This window comes from Ciconia boyciana, chromosome 2 (genome assembly GCF_034638445.1).
Source record: "Ciconia boyciana chromosome 2, ASM3463844v1, whole genome shotgun sequence".
Taxonomy (NCBI): Eukaryota; Metazoa; Chordata; class Aves; order Ciconiiformes; family Ciconiidae; genus Ciconia; species Ciconia boyciana.
In genome coordinates, this window is record NC_132935.1 from 156951671 (window position 1) to 156976473 (window position 24803).

General features: G+C 36.7%; 1 protein-coding gene across 3 annotated transcripts in view; it reads left to right on the plus strand.

Annotated features, from left to right (window-relative positions):
• Positions 1–23765, plus strand: part of LARP4B (La ribonucleoprotein 4B) — a 57274-nt gene extending 33509 nt beyond the window's left edge. For 2 of the 3 annotated variants that reach the window (XM_072854673.1, XM_072854675.1), the window contains exons 5-17: positions 1547–1628; positions 2538–2674; positions 3269–3372; positions 5202–5312; positions 5811–5864; positions 6183–6392; positions 9598–9704; positions 10220–10474; positions 11973–12018; positions 15174–15338; positions 18415–18539; positions 19206–19317; positions 19880–23765. In XM_072854673.1, the coding sequence (XP_072710774.1) occupies positions 1547–1628; positions 2538–2674; positions 3269–3372; positions 5202–5312; positions 5811–5864; positions 6183–6392; positions 9598–9704; positions 10220–10474; positions 11973–12018; positions 15174–15338; positions 18415–18539; positions 19206–19317; positions 19880–20161 (1790 nt within the window). In that variant the 3' untranslated portion in view covers positions 20162–23765. The remainder of the gene's footprint in view (positions 1–1546; positions 1629–2537; positions 2675–3268; positions 3373–5201; positions 5313–5810; positions 5865–6182; positions 6393–9597; positions 9705–10219; positions 10475–11972; positions 12019–15173; positions 15339–18414; positions 18540–19205; positions 19318–19879) is intronic. The other variant, XM_072854674.1, reaches the window with a different exon arrangement.
• Positions 23766–24803: the final 1038 nt, after the last annotated feature.

Consider the following 24803-nt stretch of genomic DNA (forward strand, 5'->3'; position numbering starts at 1 on the left):
AGAACTGAGATGAGGGATGGGAAAGACAGGAAAATGTGCTGGGTGTTTCTTGAGATTCATGAGAGGTCTGCTCCTTGTTCATTGTGCTTAGCTGATTTTATAACATGTATTTAAAATGACCAGTATCGCATCCATAATAGTTGGAAATCAAGACAACTGACATCAAACACAGTTGTGGCATCATCCTTGCTTGTGTTGAAAACTGAAAGTTCTCTTTGACTCTCCTACTTAAGGGTATTATTGGGGAGTATTAAATAATAACTAACTGGCAAATAAAAAATGATATTAATGGTGCCTAGCACTCTAGAAGTGAACAGTGCTCCTCAGCTTAGTGTTAGAACTTGTCAGCATGTCTTTTACATGCCCAGAATAGTTAACTTTTAACAAGAGTCAAATAGTGTTGTGAAGCAGCTGAACAGCAGGTCCGATCTATTCCATGTGATGAATAGTAACATAGGTGGTCCCAACTCTGAAATATGATTTTTATTTTTTTAATTATTATTTTAAAAAATGCATATAACTTCGGGCTTTGCTAGGTTTTGCGCAAGGAAGAAAGAGGAGGTGGGGAAGGGAAATAGTGGTTAGTACATGATATGTGTATTTCTCAGGTGTTGGCATTATCTACATCAGAATAGAACATGTGAAGGACAAAACGGTGGGAGGAAATTAGAAGTTGCTTTAGGAAGAAGAAAGGTTAAGGAGAGCTGAAGAAAAGGATGAAAGTTACTGAAGAAGGGAAGGGTATAGAGGGTAATAGTTGGTGTGAAATACTTTTTAAAAAAACTAATTTACATTTATGTAACATGTTACTAAATGTTTTGTAAATCTCTAAAAGCCACACTAAACTTGTGATCTTTAAACAGTTCTCCCACTGACACAATTAGTTTACCCTCAACTGACTGTAGTATATTGGGTCTAAACTAAAATGAACATGAAATTAGTGTTTTCCATGTGATAATTTTGAAAATTCCAGGTATAAGAAAAAAATTAATTTCTCCTTCTTAACCAAGAGATTTTTAATTGATCACACATCTGTTGTTAATTGATTGCATATCTGCTGATATTTCATAACTATGTTTTTGAAACACTTTTCTGAATTAGTGTGTTGGGAGAGTGAGACCAGAAGTATGAAGTGCCTCCATTACATAGCTCGCTTGCTGTATTAGTCAGCTGCATTAGTCAGGGTTTAGTCAGCTAGAGGTTGGTTAGTTTCCTAAGACTGGAAGACAGATGTATGAGCTAAATCAGTTCAGTATTTACTTTGAGATGTATTTGTAGCTGCTCTTCTAAAACTGCCTCAAATTTTTATGTATTTGGAGAACAGAGGTCAACAAGTGAAGTCAGATATGGTTTTTCTTTTTTGTCTCAAATAAAAAGTGTTTCTGTGTAATTTTGGTGGGTGGTGAACTAATACACAATGAACATCTATTGAATTTGAAAATTTGTTACTAGTTATACACCCAATAATACACATGATGGCTTGATTAAAATATCTATTGTGTAATACAGCAGAACTAAATTTAAACTTAAGTATTTCAATTATTAGGTGGAAATGAACAGTTGCAGCCAGAAGGTCAGGAAGATTTACGAGAATTACTGAAAAAAACACTGGAATTCTGCTTATCTAGGTATGTATATACCTAAATGTAGCAAACTGGAGGATAACTAACAAGATCCAGTACCTAATTTGGGATGTACGTTAATATATTTCACAGCTGTCACTTAAAATGAGCAGAAAGGATGAGAATTTGGGAGAAGTAACACACAAATTCCAGAGTATTGTATTTATGTACCTCTTAAAGCTTACATAAAATTTCTGGGCCTAAAACATAAACTAGCAAATATATAGTTTTGAAGTGAGAGTAGTTACCAGCAATTACAGATCAGGTGAATTTTTATCACTGTTACTGTTTTTTTTTCCAAATTAAAACTGAGTAGCTTAAGCAATTTGGTAAGCTTTGTTTAAGCTAATAATTTTTAAATTTGCATTGATACAAACTAGGATTTTTGTATGTGCCTCTCTAGTTCCCTTTATATTTTAAGTTAAGGATCAATTTTTTTAAAAAAAATAAATAAGGGCTCTGAGTCATACAAATTCCGGTATAGACTGATGCAAGATCATCAAAGCAGTTTACTTGTACTTAATTATTCTCAGTGCTTGCGTCTAGATAAAAACATCATAAACACATGTCTTAATAACCTAGAAAAATTCCTAATCTGTATACTCCTGCATAACCAGTTACAGTCAGTGGTTTTTTGAAGTAATAAACTCCTAACAATGTTACAAGTTTGTGGGAATAATGTGCTGCCTAAACAGGAAGATGCCAATACTGTTGCATGAAGGAAAAAAAATACATTTTCATGTTTTCTAGGAAGTGAAATATAGTAGGTGAATGGACTGCAGAGTTGGTGAAAATGCTGAAAACAAAATTTACTGTAGGAATCTGCCTTCTACTATGTGATGAGTTTTTGTCTCAAGTTTATTGGCAAAAGTTACATCTGTCACATTTCCCCATTTTTTTTTTCTCTCCTAACAGAGAAAATCTTGCCAGTGACATGTACCTTATATCACAGATGGACAGTGATCAGTATGTGCCAATAATGACAGTAGCAAACCTCGATCATGTCAAGAAACTCAGTACTGACATGGATTTGATTGTTGAAGTGCTGAGATGTAAGTAAAAATCCCTCAATGCTAGAAAGCATTTTGGTTATTGATGTAGAACTATTAATCCAGATTTTCAGTGTGTCTCTCTTTTTTCTTATGTATCGCAATAAAATGCCATCCTTTTTCTGTAAAGTGTTAAATAGAGCAAGCAGCTTCTAGTTTAGACCGTCACAATTACAGGACACAATTACAGGTTTTATCAAAGCTACTTCGCATTTGAGGTATCAAGTAATGATGTGTGTAAATGAGAATAATGTGAGTTTAAATTCTCAGAAAAGGTTACTGGATGGTACCACTAACGTAAGAACCGGAAAAGAATGTGACTTAATGTGTGCCTTAGAAGAAAAAGCTTATGAATTGGGATTTTCTAGGCTGGAAGAGTAGGAAGAGTGTGGAGATTTTAAGGAACATGTCTGCTCGGTTTCATATGTCTGAAAGTATCCTCAGTCATGTTCTGCTTGTTTCTTAATGTTCAAAGATATTTTAAGTTTAGCACAGAAAGCTCTGCATTGTAAAACTGTGTCCACAGCATCTTTCTGTGTGCAAAGCTATTATGATTGCTGTGACAGCTAAAATACATTTTTGTCTTTTCTCTTTTAGCGTTGCCTTTAGTCCAAGTGGATGAGAAGGGAGAAAAAGTTAGACCAAATCAGAATCGCTGTATTGTGATTTTACGTGAAGTACCTGAATCTACCCCAATTGAAGTAAGTGTTTAATTGTTCTGTAAAGAATGCCTTTCCCTTAGGATTTGGAAGTTAGATTTCTTCCAGATTTCAATAAGCATATCATAATTATTGCTACATTGTTAGTTAGTTTCTAACAATGTTTCTAAACCTTAGTTTATTGTGTGTGTTTGGATAATAAATATATTTGATAGAAGCATGTCGCTCATAGGAAGACTGTGGTAAAACATGTAGCTTTACAGAGGGCTGAAAAACTGACAGTGCTGTGTTTGGCAGAGATACCATAATTTTCTTGGACTCTGGCTTATCCGTATGCACTCAGCTCTTTGGATAAATAGCAAACGAAGATGAGGGAAGGTACGTCTTAGAATGGAAAATGCCATTGCTGCACCTTGAAGCTTGTTAGGGTAAAGTACTTAAAGCTTTGCAAACATTTCCATAATGCTGAGGGTAAAGGTGTCAACAAGTTGCTAAGGTTCTCTGCTGGCTTGTGGAATGAGTGCGAGAGTGGAGAACTTCATTCTTTGAAATATATTCAATGCAACTGATGTAGCTGGGACTATGACTAATGGAAAGACTAGAAAAAAATGTTTGGGCCATAGGTTAAACCATCTTGAATTTTCAAAAAGGAGGAGAAGGCACAGGTTCTTGATGACGGGGAGATATTTTAATTTCCTCTATATTTTACAAGGAAGAATAAAGATTCCGAAAGGGTTGCTGCTCTTGATAGTTTTCATACAAAAATAAAAAGTACTGTAGATTAAAAATTATAATAAAGAAGTTAAGTGGCCTTAGTAAACAGGAGCATGAAACAAAATGCTAAAAGGAATTGGGGGGAAGAAGTTAGATATGCTATATACATAGTTTAAAAATATCAGCTGCTTTTAGCTTTCTAAATGAAGTGTAACCTTTCAAAGACTGCCTAGCTTTGAATACTATAGATTTCTCTTTTTTTTTCTTTTTTTCCTGTCCTCAGTTTGTCAGGTTGGATATATTAGCACTGGGTGGTCACTCTTAAATGCTTACCAACAACAAAGTTCTGAGGAGTCTTTATTTTCAGAAGAGGTGGTTTGAAGTGGTGTTTTATACATTATGTGTTTAAATTTGCCAGACTGGAAAATCTATACTTAACCTGACAGATTTAATAGGATACATTTTCTGGCGTAGCATGGTCAGGCTTTATTTAAGCAGCAAACTTCCAAAATACTGTAAGGCATCCCAGTTGCATTGCTTTTTGATGCTGCTCGCCTCAACTCTGTGACAAAAATAAATAATATGCAAATGGCTTAAAACAAATATAAAGTCCAAAGTATGTTTTTTCTGTAGAAACTAGCTGATTGTTTTTGAGGTAACATAAACCCTGTTTCAAATATATTAATCTGTAGACCCTTGAGTTAAAGTGTATCTCCAGGTTTCTGCTGAAAGGGCAGGGTTCTCCGATCCCATGTAGTATGCACAGGTTTTCGTGTGGCTCTGTGGTTTTGGGGACAGGGAAGAAATAGACATTTTTCTGCAAAATGTAACATTGATGCCAAAAGTAAGTGTGTCTCTGTAGCCTAAATAGCTTATCTCCCCTGATTTAAAGGGAGCAGGGAGTTTCTACTTGCAGTATGGCCTTAGACGATGCTTGTTGGAATTCCTTCTAGCTAGCGGGGAGATTGGAGAGAGCTAACACTACTGCAGGTGTTCTGAAGTTCTCAGTTCTGTTTTGTAAGCCCAAAAGTGCTTTTTATCTTTCTTACCCAGAGTTCCAGAGTTCTGCACTTTAAATCGATGTTTTCTTCTGTCCATTCATTTTTTTTTTTCTCCCACCCTTTTCTCTCCCTTCTTATCAAAACCACTTTCCTTAGGAGGTTGAAGCACTTTTCAAAGGAGATAATTTGCCTAAGTTTATCAACTGTGAGTTTGCCTATAATGACAATTGGTTCATCACGTTTGAATCAGAAGCTGATGCACAGCAGGTAACACTATTTTTTGGAAGCATTTCAGAATGTAACAGTAAACAAGGGGTGGGATGAGGGTGGATTGTCGGGTCGTAAACTGTATTACAAATGTGTAACAACTTAAAGAAAAATTCCCAAACCTCTAAAAACAGTAGTGCTTCCCCTTAGTTAATATCCAGTTATCAGTACTATTAAACATAACCCTGTAAGACTTTTATCTTGTTCGCATATCCTGGCTTCCTGGCCAAAGTGATAATTTTTTGTACTAAGGACATAGATATTTCGGATGACACATTGAAATTCTTCAGTCGTAACAATTAAAATCTTGTTTTAATGCTGCTGAAGCATTTCTGCAGTGATAACTTAAATCTTGCCGAATGCAGATTACATATGAGAGTTTTCTATAGTCTAACATTAGCAGACACTTCAAGAATTATTGTTAGGCTTAGCCTGTCAAAACTCAAGTTTCCTATGTTTAAATTATATTTGACAAATTTTATAATTACTTTCTTAAAGGCTTACAGATATCTTAGAGAAGAAGTGAAAACTTTCCAAGGAAAACCGATTAAGGTAAATAAAACTTTATGGGTTGTTTGGGGCATGTCTGTATATGTGTTGGGTTTTGTGGGGCTCGCTGTGTTTTCTAATATAAATTTAAGTGGTCCAATCTCAGCAGCCATTTGACCTGGAGATGGGTTTTGAAATGTAGCACATGCCATTTTACTTCTCCTTTTCCTCCTTCCTGGCAGTGGTACATCCATCCCAGCGTCAGGCCAGCAGGGAAGCATTCAGCTGTTCCTGCCTTCCTTGAAGGAGAAAGCAGTGACTGACAAGTGTCCAGTAAAAGTCTGAGAGCTGCTGTAATAAATAATCTAATCTCCTTTGCAGGCAAGAATAAAAGCAAAGGCAATAGCTATAAACACATTTTTGCCAAAGAATGGATATAGACCTCTGGATATGAACCTCTACACGCAGCAGCGTTACACAACATCCTTTTACTTACCTCCAGTATACAGTCCCCATCAGCAGTTTCCATTGTACAGCTTAATTGGCCCACAGACCTGGTCAGCCACGCACAGCTACCTTGACCCTTCATTGGTAAGTCTCTTGATTATGAAACAGTTGCATTCTTTTCAAAGTTGGTATTATTTTCTTATGAAGTCTTGAGGTGTAGGAAGCATAGGTATCCTGAAGAGGGGAGTTTAAGATACTGATTCTTTCTGACGAACACTTCTTCAAAATTCTTCCTGTACAAGATTGTGTACAAGATTAATTATTTGAAAATTGCACCTGCTCTCAGACTGCAGGGTGATTCTCTTCTTAACCCTTTAGTTTTTGAGGCAGTTCTTTACTAAAGGTTATCAATTAACCATTACCAAAAGAAATCTTTACTAAAGACTTCTTTTAGTAATGGTTAAAAACCTCTTTAGAAATTAGATCTTCAGAATAGGTATGTGAATACCAGAAAAAGCAATTCTGATACGTACTGAATAAACTTAATGGAATTAGATAAATAAGGATAACTTAATATCTTGATCTTCCAGGAGGAAAATAAGTTCTAGGTTAACATGCTGAATTACCCTATTCAGCATGTTCTTAAAGCAAAATATTCTCTGTGCAAAAGTAACATCTTTTTTGGCAATAAAAAATAAAATTACTTTTGCTAATAAAAAAATAATTCACTTTTAAATTGCTTAATGTTTAAAAATTTTCTTAAAGGGGCTGTCTGTAAGCCTTAGAGCTAGGGTGGTAGCAGTAAGTCCATATATACTCTTAACGGGACATCCGCTGCATCCTGCAATGCTGCTTCCATCTTCTCCTCCACTGTGACAGTCCCATCAGAATTACCTTGGCCCCTTTTAGTGCCTTTGTTATCCTACAAAAACTAATATGAATATAGTTTTCTGTAATGACTGGGAGACTAAGGTTGTCCTTTGTGGAACCTCTTTCTTCCCTCTGTAAATGCCTCTCTACTTGCGGCTAAAAGAAACTAGGGTAGCAATGCTCAAAATTAGAAGCTTTTTAGAGGTTTTTTTGGCAGAGGATTAAAGTGTCCTTGAACAAACTTGAGCAAACTTCCTGTGTACCAAACAGCAAGCTAATTAAAAAGTTGGTGTGCTAAACACTTCACACACAGGGAAGGTAGCCAGAGCCCTTGCAGGGGAAAGCTTTTTAAGGGGGATGAAGAATGCGGAGGAGACAAGGTAGCATAGTGAACAGTGTTATTCCAGGAGAAAGCCACCTTATTAAGCAGCAATGAATGTGATTCCTCCTCTAGATAAACTAAGACTGACTATTGCATAGTCTTGCTGTGGGATAGTGAAGTAGTTGGATGGCAGTGGTGTAGAAGATGTAGATTAATTGGCCACAGGCTCAAGTACAGCACAGTGTGTATCTGCCTTATGTCATCCTGGAACTTTTTGTATTCCAGAAAGCTTACTAGTCATGGCTTTGGGGGAAGACCTTACAAGTTTGCCAGCATTAAAGATCTCATACCTTTCTTAGGAAAAACAGAAAATTAACTGGCAGAGCTTTGCCTCCCACTGTTTTGCAGCATATTGTCATTAGTTAGCTGCATTTTGTGTACATTAATGTAATATGATGTTTCTTGAACCTTTTATAAGAAGAGCTATATTTGAATAGAAATTACTCATGAGGAGAACAGGGACCACGAGGAACAATGACACAGGAATAATTTTCATGAGACAGGGTTGCAGTTTGCACGTAGAGACTTACGTGCAAATATAGCAGAAGTTTCTCGCCTCTTCTGCTTCGGCATAAACACTAACAGTGCTTTGTCTCATCTCTAATTTGAGATTAAATACACTCAGTAGTATGGGCATACAGTTTTAGTTCTGAAACTAGAATATGGCAACACATGTCCTCAAAATTCTAAAACTACCTACTTCTTCATGAAGTACTTAATAGTATTTGAGGAAAGATCTAGTTTGTCCTGCTTGTAAAAAACATAGGTGTACTTTTCATGAGCCAGATGACTTCTGTGGAGGAAGCAAATTGATGCTTTTGGTATTATTAGAAAATGAAAATTAATTTTTTTCCCTCCAAAAAGATCACCCATCCTCATAAAGAAAGAAGGGGTGAATATTGCTAGTGTCCCTTTAAGCAATGAGTTAAACTTGTTTTCCTTTAGTATGTTCAATGTCTTCTCATTATTCAGGTTCAGTAGTTGCTTACTAGCTTTGATTGAATTTTACAGCGTTCAAGTTGTAACTATTAAAGCAGAAAGCACTTCAAAGCAGTATTTTGATGAAAATTTGTTCCTAAAATAGTTTTATTAAACTCCTAATGGTCTGGTTTTGGAGTCTGAGGTAGCATTTGCTGTCATGTATGCTAGGTTAAGCTAATAGTAGTTTGGCATGACAGCTTTGGTGTTAAATTTTATTTTTCATTGATTAGTGATTTACTTTAACTTCTGCAAGAAAGGTTAGACAAGCTTAAAGATACCTTTATAGGAAACAGTCTTAATCCCAGCTGTTTCTCATCATTTAATTAAGTGTAGAAAGAGTGCTACACAGAAGACTTTTCTGCATTTTAGTTATTTTCAGGGGGAGAAGACAGGCAGGCATTTATCAGCTGTTGCTAATAATAACATTTCCTAAATGAAACTCATTCATACATGTAAAAAAAAAAAAGAAAAAAGTGTGCTAGTGAGGTTGGAGAAATTACTATGAACATGGTTCACATTTTGAGATATTTTGTTAAGACAAGACATTAATACGCACCCACCCCAAAAAATCTTTTGCTAATGTTGCTACTTTGGGCAACAAGACAGTAATTCACACGTAGGATAAGGTGGTAAGATGTGAAAAGAATCAGAGGTCCACTTAACATCCACTTGTTCTTTATTTAGGTGTCATGAGGAAGATAAGTAGAACAAGGAACTAAAAAGAAATTTTTTTTCTTTTAGGGAGGGATTCAAATATAAATTATAAGAACAATTACAGGCTGTGTAGGTTAGAGACTCTTTGACAAAGAAGTATCTCTGTACTCTGAAGTCATGCATAGTATGGTGTAAAATAGGAGTGTTACTTAACTTACAACCAAGAATTTTGGCTCAGTGTTTTTCAGTCCTCTTGACAAATTATCAGAACTTGAATATGCATAGTGGTTGTCTTCTCAAAAAACAGCATTTTGTAAGTTGGTTACAAGGCACTGGACAAGTGCTCTGTTGCTGCTTGAGCCAGTCTTTTAAGTACTGCCCTGCATAGAATGACGTAAAATATGGGGTTAAAAAATAGTACTCAGTTTGTTTATAACTATGAGCATGCAATATATTCTTTAGGTAACACCATTTCCAAATACTGGATTTATCAATGGGTTCACATCTCCAACCTTCAAGCCTGCTGCTTCTCCATTGACTACACTCAGACAATATCCTCCCAGGAACAGGCAAGTTCAACCATCTTTTGACAATATACATACTATTTTATTATCTGGCATGTGGGGTTTTAATCTGCTTATTTCAGTAACAGCAGCTAACTTGAAAATACTTGTGAAATTGAACCTGGTGCAAGGTTAAGTGAGGCCAAAGGGCAGATGGTGCTGCTATTGTTAGTGGAGGTACTGTTTCTAAATGTAAATGGACTGTCTGAAAGCTGAGAAGTGGTCTGTTCCGTGGTCTAGGGTATTCAGATGAAATATTCTGAATGATGGCATGTGATCAGCAAGATTATTCATATAGTACTTTCAATTTCAGGTAGTTTTTGGTAAAGCCATAGTTGAAAATAGTGAAAAGGTTAATTTTGATAATTCATATGACCTGGTAAAGTGAATATTTATCATTCTTATAAATGAAATATGCAGTAAAGGACTAAAGATCTTGCTTCTTCTGAATTCTGTGTATAGACTTAGGCCTCAGAAGATCTCTCATAGTACGTATGTTGAAATGACTTTTGAATTTGTAGGAATCCTAGCAAGTCTCATATACGACATACAATACCCAGTGCAGAAAGGGGACCTGGGCTTCTAGACAGTCCTACAATATTCAACTTTTCTGCTGATCGTTTAATCAATGGCGTCAGGAGTCCACAGACGCGGCAGCCGGGACAAAACAGGACACGGATGCAGAATGCTACTACGAGTTATACCAAGAGGGAAGTAGGAACTGGACGGATGGAACAGACCAGCGTTGACTCGTCTCCTGGATTAGGTAGAGGAAGGTGAGTGTATTCTGTAGTTGTCCTCTGAACAACCTGGTATTGCTGCTTCTAAACTACTTCTTTTAGTAAAGAGGTATGGTACTAGTACTGTTCTCATTCCTATTTTAAACTAAGACCGTCTCTCCTCAAAGCTAAAATCTTGGAAAGTACTTCAGAGAAAGTGCTAAATATAGAATAAATGCAAAGTGGACTTGCATACTTTCCTACCAAATGAAAATCATTAACGGCAACTGATGAACAACTTAAAGCCATAAGATCTAATCCTCTGTCCTTTCTTCATCTGTTGTAAGAAAGTTTTTTGCATATTATTTGACTTAAATGAAGCAGTTCTTCCCATTTCATTGTTCAGCAGTGTAGATTGTGCACCTGAACCTGTACTAGCAGTGCTTATTGTTAATTTTTTAAGTTGAAAGATCAGAATTTTTCCCAAATTAGACATTTACAACAACAAAGATGATGGATTGGTATGGAGAGAGGAAAAAGGATTACATGCAACTAGGAAAACCATTGTTACACAGTTTAAAAACAAACGAACAAACAAAACCACCCAAGCACCTGGGGAGCTGAAAATTGGTGGCACCAATATTAATATGAGAATTTAGCAGGCTTATTTTGGAATTTTTTAAGTACGGTACAGTTCTAATAAGTGCTTTATAAAAGTACTGTGCAGCTTTGTTTAACGATGGCTGTGTTTGTGTCTCCAAGTAAATCCAATTTTGAGTGACTTACTGAATTGGAAGATAACAAGTCTCTTGCAGATGATCCTATATTAGACTTGTATTGTATCATTGCAAAAATTAAGTGGGGATTTTGTGCAAGGATTGTAATACTTTTCTAAATCTAATTTGCCAAATTGTGTTGTAACTAGTGGATGAAAGTGTGATTAAGGACATAGGAAACACGATTGCTCAAACTATAGACTACAAAAATGTACAGGAGCAGTCAGTACCTAGATTTATATTCTGATGTTTTGGTATTGAATACATTTAGAACATTAAAAGTCAAACAGAAAACTTAGAAAATATATTGAAACTGAGTTAGAATGCATTGCAAATTTTAAACTGCTGCATGGAGGGGCTTTACCTGAAGCAGGGCTGGGGGAGGAGCACTGGAAATGTTTTGGAGGGGCTTTACCTGAATTGAAATGAGTTAGCCATATTTCAAAAGTTATATATGTATCAAAAAAAAAAAAAAAGACTAAAACCTTTTATTTTGGATATTGAAAGATTTTGTCTAAGCTTTATATGTAATTGGCACTGAGATGCTTTTAACACAGGAATTATTTGTAACCAGTGTATTCTTTTGGTGACTTGTATAACATCCGTACCTTTATTTTAATGAGAGCTTGATAGAAATTTTTCCATAAAACATTCTTTTTAATAACCTGTCTAGAATGAAGATGGATGAAATAGCAATTTGAATTCATTTCTCCTGTTTTCACCAACTGCCTTACATTCATTTACAGGCAAAGTTCTGATAACTGCTTTCTTTCCCTTAGGAAAAACTCATATGGCTACCGAAAGAAAAGGGAGGACAAGTTTACAGTGAGTGTTCATGATCATATTCATCTATAATAAAAGTAGGGTAACAAGGCAATAATATGGATATTATGTGGAGTAGCAGGTGAGAAGTTATTGCACAAGCAATTGTATGTCACAGTTGACTGAAGACAGCAGCTTATCAGAGTCACATGAGTTTACTGCATTTGGGTATCAGAGAAGATTGTCCATTAATGCAGAAGTCAGGAAAAAGTTAAAATTAATCTTTTATAGTAGAAAAAAATTTCCATCTTAGTGTTACATTGTCAGCATGCCAGTGTTCACATTCAGGGAGAGCTAAATATCTAAGCTAAAGTTCAAAACACTTGATACTTGATTATTGTTCATGTAGGCGTTGAAGAACACTTTATAGATCCATGTGTCATAATGTATAGCTAGAATGTTAGTTAAGTGGTCAGTTCTGTTTCTTAAATGCCTCTCCAAGTACCACTTGTTAAGGGTATACTAACAGTATTGAAATATTACAGTTTTGGTAAACTTAAATTCAAGGTGAATACCTAAATAGCCTTGGTACTTGAAAAGGCTGGACTAGTCATTGTGTAGAAGAAAAAAAATGTAATTTTTTTGTAGGACTTAAGGTTTGATTTGATAAAACCAGACACTTCTCTGCAATTCATTTTTGCCATACATGGCATGTTCATGAAGTTGAACCGGATTATTCCCATATTCATGTTACAATTGCAAAGTAACCCTGCTGCATGAGCCATAACACTTTCTTAAAGGCCTGGAGTCGTTGCATTTGTGTATTTGTGGCTCCTGCTGTTGAGTAGCCTTAGGAGACTTGGATAAAGGAACATCAAGGTTTGGAAAGCATAAAATGACAAGTGGTTCCTTCCCTTTGGTTGCTTTTAGTTCTTGTCAAACTTCTCAAAGCTCAGTGAGATCAGGTTACATGTAGAATTCTCAATACTTCTTTCTTTTGCCCTTTCAAAGCTGCTTGAATTTGTACACATTTTCCTATCAACATTTTTTTCTGTCTTTGAAAGAATAAGGAAGTGGTACAGGTTAGGCGTGTGAGTGAGTGGCTGGAGTGAAAGGGTTACCTTGGACACTTACTGAGCAGAGAGGCTCTTCTGACTCAGCTGACTTTAAAGGTTATTTTTAACTTTGAATGTAAAACTGGTAGACGTGACTTCTTTGGAGACCCACGGTTCCCTTCTCTCAGCACCAGGCTTTAATTGCAGCCTGTGCAGCCAGGTTACTTCTAGTCTCTTCTGGCCCGTGAATCTTTAGTCTGCACTGTCCAGTGATGCAAGTTGAACAGAGGCGAGAGCTGCTGCACACCCGCAACTGTGTACACTGGGAAGGAGCATACTCTGAAGTGAAAGATTAAAATTTGACCCCTTTAGACTGTGGAAATAATTGAATACAGGATCCCATTTCTTGTGTGATGCTGTAGTGATTAGATAGTGTATGTAGGACATCAACAAATAGTTGTATTTGAATGCAGTGATGACTTCTTTCGATATTTTTTTTTTTTTTAAAGGAAAAATTATAGAGTATGCATGCTTGCATGAGAGCATGAACCTTTTTGATCAGATTGTATCTGAGGCTATAGACGTAAGCCAATTACTCAACTTGTCATAACAAGTTGACTCGAGAGATTTTATGCAGTCAGCAGCTTAAAATCCATTGAAGTCCTCCCTGGTCTCACTAATTTAATGCTACTTGTCTCTTAATATGTTGGTTTTTTTAGGACTCATCTGTATAGCTTAAAATGTTTGTATAAAATATAAAAGCATTATCTATTGCAGGACTTCAGTCCCCTTTAAGAAAACTAAGTGCTGTGATTTGAAGAACTGTTCTAAAAAAAAAAAAAAATAGTTGTTCCTTTTGCAGTTTGAGCTGGATAAGCGTAGTCTCTATGACCCTTTGACAGGTCATCTGACTTCTATTTTTGGAGGTTTGCAGCCTCCATTGCTGTAGCACTCACACTGTGTTCTGGGGGGTAATGCTGGGTCAGTAGCAGTCCTAGGAGTTACAGTTGTTCTTGCCTCTGTATTTATTCTTTCCCTACTTCCCTCTTGACACACACTTCTTTTGACATAGTTTGTGAAAAGACCCCGAGGGTAGTTTTGTATCTATTGCTCTTCATGAGAAGGAAAGGGGAAAAAAACAGTAAGTAATGCAACACCTTTCCGTCCAGAAGCATTATTCTCACATTCAGACCATCTTGGCTATATACCCATAAATATTTTCCTTTTCAAAATAGGAATTGTCTCAAAGATTGCTTTGCATTTGGTATTCTGCAGCAGAGGTTATCTTAGCACAGGCCTGAGCACAGTCATGAAACAGTTACTTCTTTGTTTACATGATGTAGATGAAGTTAATGGGTAACTTCAGTTACAGCATATTACAAAAAGAATTTTATTTTTTCAGTGTAAATAGAATTTAGCTTTACAAATCCACTTTACAAGCGGTCCTCACAAGTGACCTTAATCTGTGGTGCTCTTAACTCCTGAACTGCTGTCTGTAGTGCAAATAGTTGCATTAGCCAATTGATTTTTTTTTTTGCCTGCAACATTGTTTTTCTTCTCAGATTTAGTTAGAAAAATTCTCTCTGTTTCAAAAATAGTTTTGACGTTTATCTTTGCATTTTTATGAAGTGACCATATAAATTCATATTAATTAGATTAAAATTGCTGTTGTCTACACTACATGCAAGGCATGCTGTCTTGCCATTTCTTAATATGTATGAATATGATATAAGATTCTTATTGACTCCTGTCTTTTATTTAGGATGTTACCAACAGCACATAAATGGGCTTTATATTTTCACTATATCATGATACCTAAACCAGTCTGTTTTTTCCTTTCTATGTCAGTGTAAGTGTCCATCCTGAAGGAAGGGTCAGTGAGAAGACTTTTCTTACTATACAGTATCATTAAACCTTATGCATATGAAATTTTTAAGGATGCTTATGCCATCCCATTATATAATAGTTAAATATTTTAAGGGCAACAGTGGAAAAGGAAAGCATCTATTCCTCGGTACTGTGTGGTTTTCTTGGATGGCGGGATGTGGGAGGCCTCTCTAGGGCTTCACAGATATAAATCAAATGCAAAATACAGTTTAGAGTCCCATGTCTTTCTCTTCTGTCATCCAGTGCAGTAACCTCAACATGTTATTTCTATTCCAGAGAGGCCAAACACAGTCGCCACCACCCCCAAAACCTCCATCTCCTAGCTTTGAATTGGGTTTATCTAGCTTTCCTCCATTACCCGGGGCTGCTGGCAATTTAAAGACCGAAGACCTTTTTGAAAACAGACTGTCCAGTGTGGTAATAGGAACGTCAAAAGAAAGAGTGAGTAGCCAGTGTTCATTTTTGTTGGGAAAACAAAGAATTGCATACCTCTTGGTTCCAGATTTGGTGGCTTATACATAGAAAAAACTTGTGGTTTTACATGGGTCATAAGAGATGCTTTTAAAAAACAGCTGTCAAATGATGTGCTGCTGCCTTCTTCACTTATATCTTATAATTTGTTGGGTATTCTCTTTGAAATGGTGTGGAATATGAGCACCAGTATAAGTAGAGGTTAATAGCAGAGATTATAAAATATCTTTGCTGTTCATAATTGCCTCAGGCTTTTTGATAGACTCAGGTGAAAAATAGGTGATAAATTTTCCTCCTGTTTGAAAGTCAGACTTCTGAGTTCTATATAAAACACTTTAAAGTGACAGACTTCTAAGCACTGAAATATAAAGAAGCTGCCTACATAATCTCAGTACACTAGGCATCATAGCGGAACAAGAACTGTTACCAAAACCAGGTGGATCCCAGTGTTGTCTTGTCATATTGCTTGGAAAGATAAAAATATACCAGAATGACTTGGCAACCACTGCTTTCTAGATGTAGTAGAGATGCAGTTGAAAATTAATGTTCAGGAGCTGTTCATAGATTTCATTCTTAGAACTGTTTCTACCATGCCATCTGTGAGTGACAGTATGTTCTCCATCAAGACTCATATAACCTTGTGCACTATGGAAAGTCTAGGCTACGGAAGTCTATATTGGCTTTTTTTGCTAGCTCTAATTTAACTTGTGTTTTTCTAGCTGTACCACAACTGAAGAAGTTAACCCCTGGATATAGCAGTGCAAAACAACCTGATGAAACACCAGAATCTCTCTCTTGTGTTCTGTCTCTAAAACCAGTCTATTGCAGAAGTGTTTTCTTTGGTGCCCATGTATCAGGGGTGGGTAGGGAGGGTATTTGTTTGTAAAGGAAAGAGGAAGCGGCAGGGCAGCCTGCACCCGAAGCGATGATTGCTCAGACAAGCCATCTATTCTGTCTCCTGCAAGTGGTAATAGGGACAACTACGTTCCAGGGTTGCATTTAGGGGGAATGTGCGGGACAGTGCCATGGTAAGAGCAGTGTTTAACTTGTTGTCAACCAGTACTCCAGATTGTAGTCTGTTCTTGGCCAAGATCTTTCTATTTTTAAAGTATTTTACCTCGATTATTTCTGAAGTGTTTTTTTACTATCTTATTTCAGGTTTTAAATATAATTCCAGCACTTGCTATTGATACTGCAGCTGAAAAGCCATTGCTCTTCCCATTACAAATCTAGTACTTACTTTGCACTGTATTTATTGTAAAGAACTTACACTTCTCCCCTGTAGAGGCAGTCTTAATATCAGTCAGGCACTGAGGTTTTATGATAGTGCAATGCATTGTCGCATTAAAAAGCTTCCTTTGATTTCCCAATTTCTTTTTCCGGCTTGCATGAGTTAGTCTGTACCATTGTATGGAAGAAAGGGATTGCACTGTCTTTCCTTGTTGGCGTTAATATGGAGAATAAGATAACAGCAACTAGTTCCAAAGAGCGATTGTGTTCTGCTACAGAGATGTTTGAGTTAACGTTAGAATCTTGCCAATACAGGCTGCTTTTCACCTTGATCTCAACATTTTTTTTCATGTCACCTTATGTAGAGTTATGAAGCGCTGAAGTAGAGTTACACAGTGCTACTCTTGTTTTATAGATGGGCAAGTCCAGTGTACAAAAGCTGAGTGAACTCAGGTTGTATAATTTCCAACAGTTGTTATCCAAGCATCATGTCTTTATGCTCTTTGCTTTGTGGTACTCTTCTAGACGTAGCTCTGGGGAATGGCAGGTGTTAGTCATCCCACATTTTCGAACTAGGAAACTGCAGCACTGTCAGATCAGGGCCTGAGTGTTTTGGCCTAGGAACAGCACTTGCACATCTGCTTGACTTGAAGCTATTCACGCTTAACCATGTACCTACAAGTTTTGATGAACTTGGGCCAGAATGCTCAGCAACTTCCAATTCCAAGCCTTTGCACACCCTATTACAGTGAGTAAAACTATAGAAGCTGTTCTTTTATTTCTAAACATCCACCTTTTATGGTTTTACTTTTACTATGAGTAAAACTAGGCTTAGATCTACTGCAATAATCCATGCTGCCTGATTTAAGTGTGTCATCAAATACCATTTTCCTTTCTAACAGTGACCACAGGAGTCTCATGTTTTACGACCTTTGAATGGTGGCTGGGCTGGGGGAAGGGGGTGGCTCTCTTGTTCCTTCTGTGCTTGTGTTCTTCCATTGCTCTCCCTTCTGCTTACCAGAATCTGTCCTGGTTCTAGAGTCAGACAGGTCAGAAGCAATATGAAGAACACAGCACTTTTTAAAACAAACAGAATGGTTATAAATGTCACAAATATGTTTTTCAAAATACAAAGTCGTCTTTCTCTTTTCTTATATTGTGACAATTTAAATTCATGCATACATCTTTAACCTATTTGGCCTTTATCTGGAAGCACAGTATCACTTGGCAGTAGCAGAATCTTTTGAGGGCTATGGAAAAAGCCTCTTTTGCTTAGTAGCAAATCACGCTATAGCATAAGAAAGGGACTTTTAAATGATGGTCATATCCTAGTTTGCAAAAACTTCCTTTTTTTTTTTTTCATTTAAGGCTAGGGTTTTTTAGCACCAGCTATTGGGATGATGCAGAGTTAGAGCTTTGAAGAAGACAGTTCTTAGTGCATAACTCTAGGAGACTTTTGTCTTAATAGGCTAACTGTGGTTATGTGAACAGGCACAAAGCCTACTTTGTCACCAGCAGGTGCAAAATTCCCACGTTGAAAGAAGTGATTTTTGTCATCCAGATATGTCCCAAAGGGAACTAAGCTTCCAACTTTTTGGGAAAGAGCCACAGTGTGTGATTGATTTGTCTGTTTTTTCCTTTACAATTATTTAGAAACACTTGTTGCAATACATATATTGCATCCATCTCTATCTTCCTATAGATAATTTACCCTTATAAATCAACTTGTAAACTGTTTCCTGATTGTGTTAATTTTCAGGAAAACCATATGAATTGGATATTGTGATTGCCCTTCTATGTCTTTTTCCTCCTTCAGAACATTAATGTGGATGCAAGTACAAACACTATTCCATCAGGAATTCCTCGAGAGCCGTTGTTGCCAGTTTCTTCTACGTTGCCCAGGACATTTGAAAGGTCTCCTTCACCATCCCAGTCTTCTGAGTAAGCACTTAATTACATGGCTATAATTATTCTGCTCTGAATCACGTTTGCATTTTCTCTCATCAGAAGGCTAGGTGGAACACTGTAAATAGCTGTTAAAATCTTAAATAATTAAAGAAATAATATTTTGTCGTATATTGTAGTAAAGGCAGTAAAGCTTAATTTCTGAACAATATCATAATAGTGATTCAGTCATAATAGTCATTCAGCAGACAAAAGTTTAGTGTTGTGTTTTAGTCTCTGCAAGTATTTAAAAGTTTAATGAATACCTTACTCTTGTATTTAGATAGCTTTGAAGCATAGAGAGTAAACCTATGATCCTGTGGGCAGTACTGTTGTCCATACAATAAAGGAAGTTTTCAGTAAGACTTTATTTGGAACCTGCAAATCAAATTGAGGTGTTTGAGTAACAGGAGTAAGATAACTGAATAACCAAATGCTACCAGAATGTCACAAATTACGGGTAGTGTCAAGTTCCACAGGACTATTTTTTAAAAATATTTGATAACATTTTTAAATGCAATGCTAGTCATAATGTGCTAGGCAAATTATAGCTATAACTTCTTATAGTCATAGACAAATAAAGTTTTAGACCCATTATTAGATCATTCATCTGTCCTGAAGTTTCACTTCTCATGAGCCTTGCCTCCTGCTGGATGTTTACAGGGACTCCAAGGTTGTGGATAAACAGCAGAGAGAGACACAGAGTACAGAAAGGCTTTCTTCTTCCACACTCAGTACTGCATGTAAATCGGTACAAGTCAATGGGGCTGCCATAGTAAGTGACCTTATTACTTCACTTTCTCTTAATGATCCAGTTTGATGCATTTAACAGAATATTGCTTCCATTGCTACCCAGTGTTGCTTAATCATGTGAGCCCAGCATCCTTAAATTTGCATGTCGGTGGCCTCATGATTACTTGCATGATACAATTATGCAATTAACAGTCTGAAAGCGTTCAAGACAACTTTGCAAATGATAGATCTTTATCTGAATTCTCTGCTTGGTAGTATCCTTGGGGTAGAAGCATTAATACATACGTTGATATTTAAACCAGAGTATTCATCGTCTTTCAGCTGTTTCAGAGTTTGCTTGAATTGAAAGTATTTTGTCCTATCACAGTACCCCATTCTTCTGGCATCCTGTATTGCATTTTACCTTGTCTTGAACCTTATTGTCTGTACAGCTTCTGTAAACTTGATACTCAAGGCCTCACCTGCATAGTTTAGTGCAGCAGTCTTTTGGGACAAAGACTTTACCTTTTTTGTTCATAAAAGTAAATGATTTTTTCCTCAGGATGCTTTGTTTAACTCTGTCCTGTTTGCTTTCCATTTCACAGGAACTGCGAAAACCTAGTTATGCAGAAATTTGCCAGAGAACAACTAAGGATCCTCCTACATTGCAACCCCAGAAAGAACAGAAGCCAAACACTGTAGCATGTGGGAAAGAAGAAAGAAAGCCCACAGAAACAATAGAGAAAAACAGAGAACCTCCTCCTGCAAAGTCACATCCTGGACAACCCAAAGACCAGAGGAGACAGTCAGGACGCAGATCGTCCCCTCCAGCCGTTGGCAAACGCTTAAATAAAGAACAGAATACCCCTCCAAAATCTCCTCAGTGAAACTAACACCTGGGAGGGATTTGAAAAGAGGTCTGCTTCCCACAAATTAAACCCATGTTCCCACGAAGATACCTGAGAATGAGTTGCTGGTTAGGAGCTTGCAGTGATACTAGGCATATAACAATGCCTGCAAGTTATTTTTCTGTGAAATACTTTTTCCCCTCTTGAACAAACATTCTATTTTTCTGGATATTTCTGGATAGTTGTTCTAAACCTTACATTTAGGTTGGTGCTTAATTGGAGGTGAAGCTTAGTGTGATTATTTTTTTTCAAGATGTAAAATATGTCTTTAAAAAAATCAACTTTTTATTAAGCCTCTCTGTGGCTGTGTGAGTGCAAGCTCTGTATAGTGAGTTTTTTCTAAACTGTTAAGCAGAAATGTGCTGCTGCAATATTTTTAATAAACTGGTCTGCAAGTACATATCTAAAGTGTCCAAAAGACTGATAACGGCAGCTAGTGTGTAGAGTGCAAGGAAGTAGATCTATTTTACGAATTAGTATGTGACCTTGAAGACTTTTTTTTATTGGGCTGCTGTACTAAGTGTCAGCAAATGAACTTGCACTTTTAGGTTAAACAAGTAGTTGTTTCTAGCGTTTTAAAAAATTTAATCTTTTTTTGACGTTTTGCACACACAAAATGAATCCTGCGGAGCACCATAGCAGTCTTTCTAAAATATTTCCTTTTTTGACTTACTGCAAGCAAGTAACCATCTTCTCACTCCAGAATAAAACTGATGTTATAATTTGCAAATACAAAGCACATTGTGAATAGAAAGAATTAAGTCCGTGAGCTTCTATGGTGGTGAAGCCTGTTAGTGGATGTTATCAGGAGAAAGCACTGTAGCCTTCTTGTGATAACCTTAGCTTCCCTGTGCTTGTAAGGGAGTTAACTGAGTCAGTGCTGTATGTTCTGGTTACCCCTGTGCTCTGTGTAGACTTTCTTTTTTCTTTTTTTTTTTTTTTAAACTCTGCCCCAAGTGCTCTTTGAAAGAGTTCATATCTTAGTCAACCTTGTGTTGACGTCTTCCTGTGACTACAAGCATTGGCATACGGATTTAAATTTTTTCAAGACGTGAGATAATGGTGTTTGTTTTGTGTGGTGGAGGAAGAGATCCCTGATATTTACCTCTGGGATGAGGTTTCTCACACTTATTTACTTTAGAAGTGATGCGCTTTCTGAAGGACAAGGATGCACTAAATTAGCAAGTTTCTAATAAAGTTGAATATAAATTATTTTTGTTTTAAAATGCCTAAAGTTTTTCTTTAAGTGTTTAAACTGCAGGAAGTTCAGACAAAACTCATTCCTGCTGACTATGACAGTACAGTTTATTCCACAAAAATGTTTATTTAAACAACTGATTTTTTTAAAGAATTATTTCCATCCAATATTTAAAGACTTGAATTTTATTTAAACTTGAAAATGACTTTGCCTTAACTTTTGTACAAGACAGCTTAGAGTTAATGAGGTCTGACCCCGTGGAGGGTTAGCATGAGTGGAATACAGAATTACTCAGTTACAGTATGTATCTATTGTCACTGGTCTTACTGGGTAAACATACTGTAGTACAGGAACTAGCAGCAGTTTTTGTAATATACCTTAAAGATCTTAAACAGTTGATCTTTTTCAGATTGTTGAAAAACCTGTAAATGCAAATAGTCAATACTGTATTAAATATGTGCACTTGGAAGTGTGTGCTTTGCTTGTACAGTTGTAAATAATCAGAACATATAAAAAGGTACCCTAAAGAAAAAATCTGATAAAAATTATTGATATTATAAATGTTGCTGTTGAGCTGGATGTAGATAAACTAAATGTTGTGGTTTGAATATTACTTTAATTTGTTGTTTTTTCTTTTTCTTATTTTATTCTGGTGTGCTGAACTGACTCTGCCTCTTCACTGCAAAAGGGAAATGGAACGAAAGTCTTATTTGAAAGCCCTCAAATGTTTTCCTAAGTCTCTCTAAAAACAAGTGATTTAACCAATTCAAAAGTGTTCTGCAATGTAAATAGTGAATTTCAGCAGTCAAACTGTAATTTTAAGTCATTAATAAAATCAAATTTAATTGGAAAAAAACTTTAGACTGCTACAAAAATATACACTGAAGCTTACTTGTCTGCTTTGAAGAATATCAGTGCTTTCCTTAGTGTATGATTCATAGAACTGTAAAGTAACTATAGAAGTTGACTCCTGATAAATTTCCTATTGCAAGCATCAATTGGTAACTAGTTGACCTTTTAAATCCAGCCCGTTGTATGCTGCAGAATTGGTCAAGATAGGGCATGCTGGAATCTGTTGATTCTTCTTGTTTGAAAAGCGCACTTTGTGAATGCTGTGGGAGGAGATAGGACTCTGACAACATCACCAAAACTGCTCAACTAGGTCTGTCATTGGATTATGAATATGCTTCTCCTTTCCCCAGTGGCAGTGAAAATGGTAGCTAGAGTTGTGTATGGTTTAGGCCAGCTGTATGATTCATTTTGTTTGTCTGCTGCAAGTGAAAGGCTTACCAGCTGCAAACAATCACCAGTGGTTCCTTACAGCGACTGTGTACAGCTAGTCATAATACTCAACTGGTACCCGAGGTAATATATTGAGACCAGCGGGATGTGTTGTGCTGTTCTAATGTATTCTGCTGCCATTTGTGCTAGGTCAATACACTGTAATTACTGCTTACCCAGCAACAGGCTGTTGCATCGAAAGTTTAAACCTTCCTCTGATGTGGCTTTTATAGCTTTTTTTTAAAAAGAAAAAAGTGACACACCAAATAGCTGTGTAATATACAACTTATCCTTACTGCATTTTCCTTTGAGATTTTTTTTTTCTTTTTCCCCACTCAGTGACAAAATGGAGTTTTCGGAGTAGAGTTGTGAAGTTGCATGCAGACTGTTGCTACGATACATAGAGAGATTAAAATGTGGCTTTTAAAATGAAAAACCTCCCAAAAGCAGTAGCTGAGTTAAAGGTTCAGGGATACAGTAATTAAAATTGGCATTTTACCTTGTAGGACTGTGTGCTTTTCATTTTGAAAACAAGTCAAAATGGGATCCGAGACTCTTCTTCCAGGAATTTAAAAAAACAAAGGTTGCTCTTAATGTTGTTTCAGGTCAGTCCCCCACCATGACACTGTCATTTGCCACTTAGAAATCTGTGAACAGTGGCAAATTTTTTACGTTGCTGCATTATCCTTCAAAGACTTCAGCAGCTGGCGTCGAAAGGCCCTTGTTTGAGTGTGGTGCAGTGTATCAGGAGCAACAGCTGACTGTAATGGTGCATACCTATCTCTGTATCTCCTTCAGCTAGCTACAGGTAGGGATTTTTATGTGCTTTGTAACCTATTACACTAATAGCAGCAGACAATCGAAGATTTCTAAGGAGACCTAACAGCTGCCAATTCATGAAATAGATGTGTAATATGGGAGCCTTCTTGAGGGTTTTTGTTTTTGTTCTTCTTCCATTAAGACTGGAATCAAGCTTACATGTAAACTATCAGTAATTTAAGTTTCCTTTTGTGTCATAAAATGTAAAACTGTCTAATTTGAAAAAAATATGTAGGTTATGAAAAATAAAGATTTAGGCACTGTTGAATTCCTGATTTTTTTTAATTAAACCTTTCTTCAGCAGTATTTTTCATTACCTTTTGTCTTTCGCTCCCATTTTTGGAAATTGTATATTTCTAATTTGGGGGGAAAAAGCTTTGCTTTGCTGTTCAGCACAGCTGTTGTAACCATCACCTAAGGCCATGTTGCAGCAGCAAGAACACCTATACTATAACTCTGAAAGCAGCAATATCTGTCTCTATTAGGTAACTGACTGGTTGACTTCTTTAAAACAAACAAAAAAAGCTGATGTGATGTTTTGTTTACTAGAGGTTATCTTCATTAGTGGTTTCCTCAAATTATTAGATAAGGTCTTGACTTGGTCTTAAATGTGGATTTTAAAGTTTGGGTTAGTGTTCTGGTTGCGTGGCTCTTGAATCCAGAGATGTCCTGGGATTATTTTTGGCTTTGGCTGGTTTTGGAGGTTATCCTGGTCATGCCTCTAGGAAAGAGCTTCTGGGATATCCTCTCTCTAAGTAAAAGATCTATTTTGCAAATACTTGAAACCCTTTTTTTTTTTTTTGGGGGGGGGAGGGTGTTGTCTCATTCAGCTATATCTGGTCAAGTTTAACAATGGATGTAAGCACGGAAGTATTAACAATTACTGTTTTTTATAAGCATCTTGGGAAGTATTGCAGTATTATTCTTCAGGCTGGATGTTCTGTAAGCTTCTGGATAGGTTAGGCTGCCCACTGCTTTATTTCCCCCCTACTGTCTGCTCAATAGAGTAGGGCAACACAGGAATACCAGCGTACACTGGGCACTGCAGGCTTCTCTGCGTTAGAAAAGCGTGGCATGTCAGTTAAACGCTAGGCTTTGGTGGTGACGTGGACTACAAGCAGTTGAAGACAACAAATTTTCACGTTGGCATGGAGCATCCTGTTCTGCCCTTGGAACTTAGTTTTCTGTTACTTAACGTGTAAAAAATGCATGGAAATTTGTCAGTAATATTGCCATGATCCTGGTGTGGCTCTTCAGGACCACCTCAGCTTTGGCAGAAATCAGGGATTTATTTGTTCACACAAGAAATTTGGGCAGTGTCCC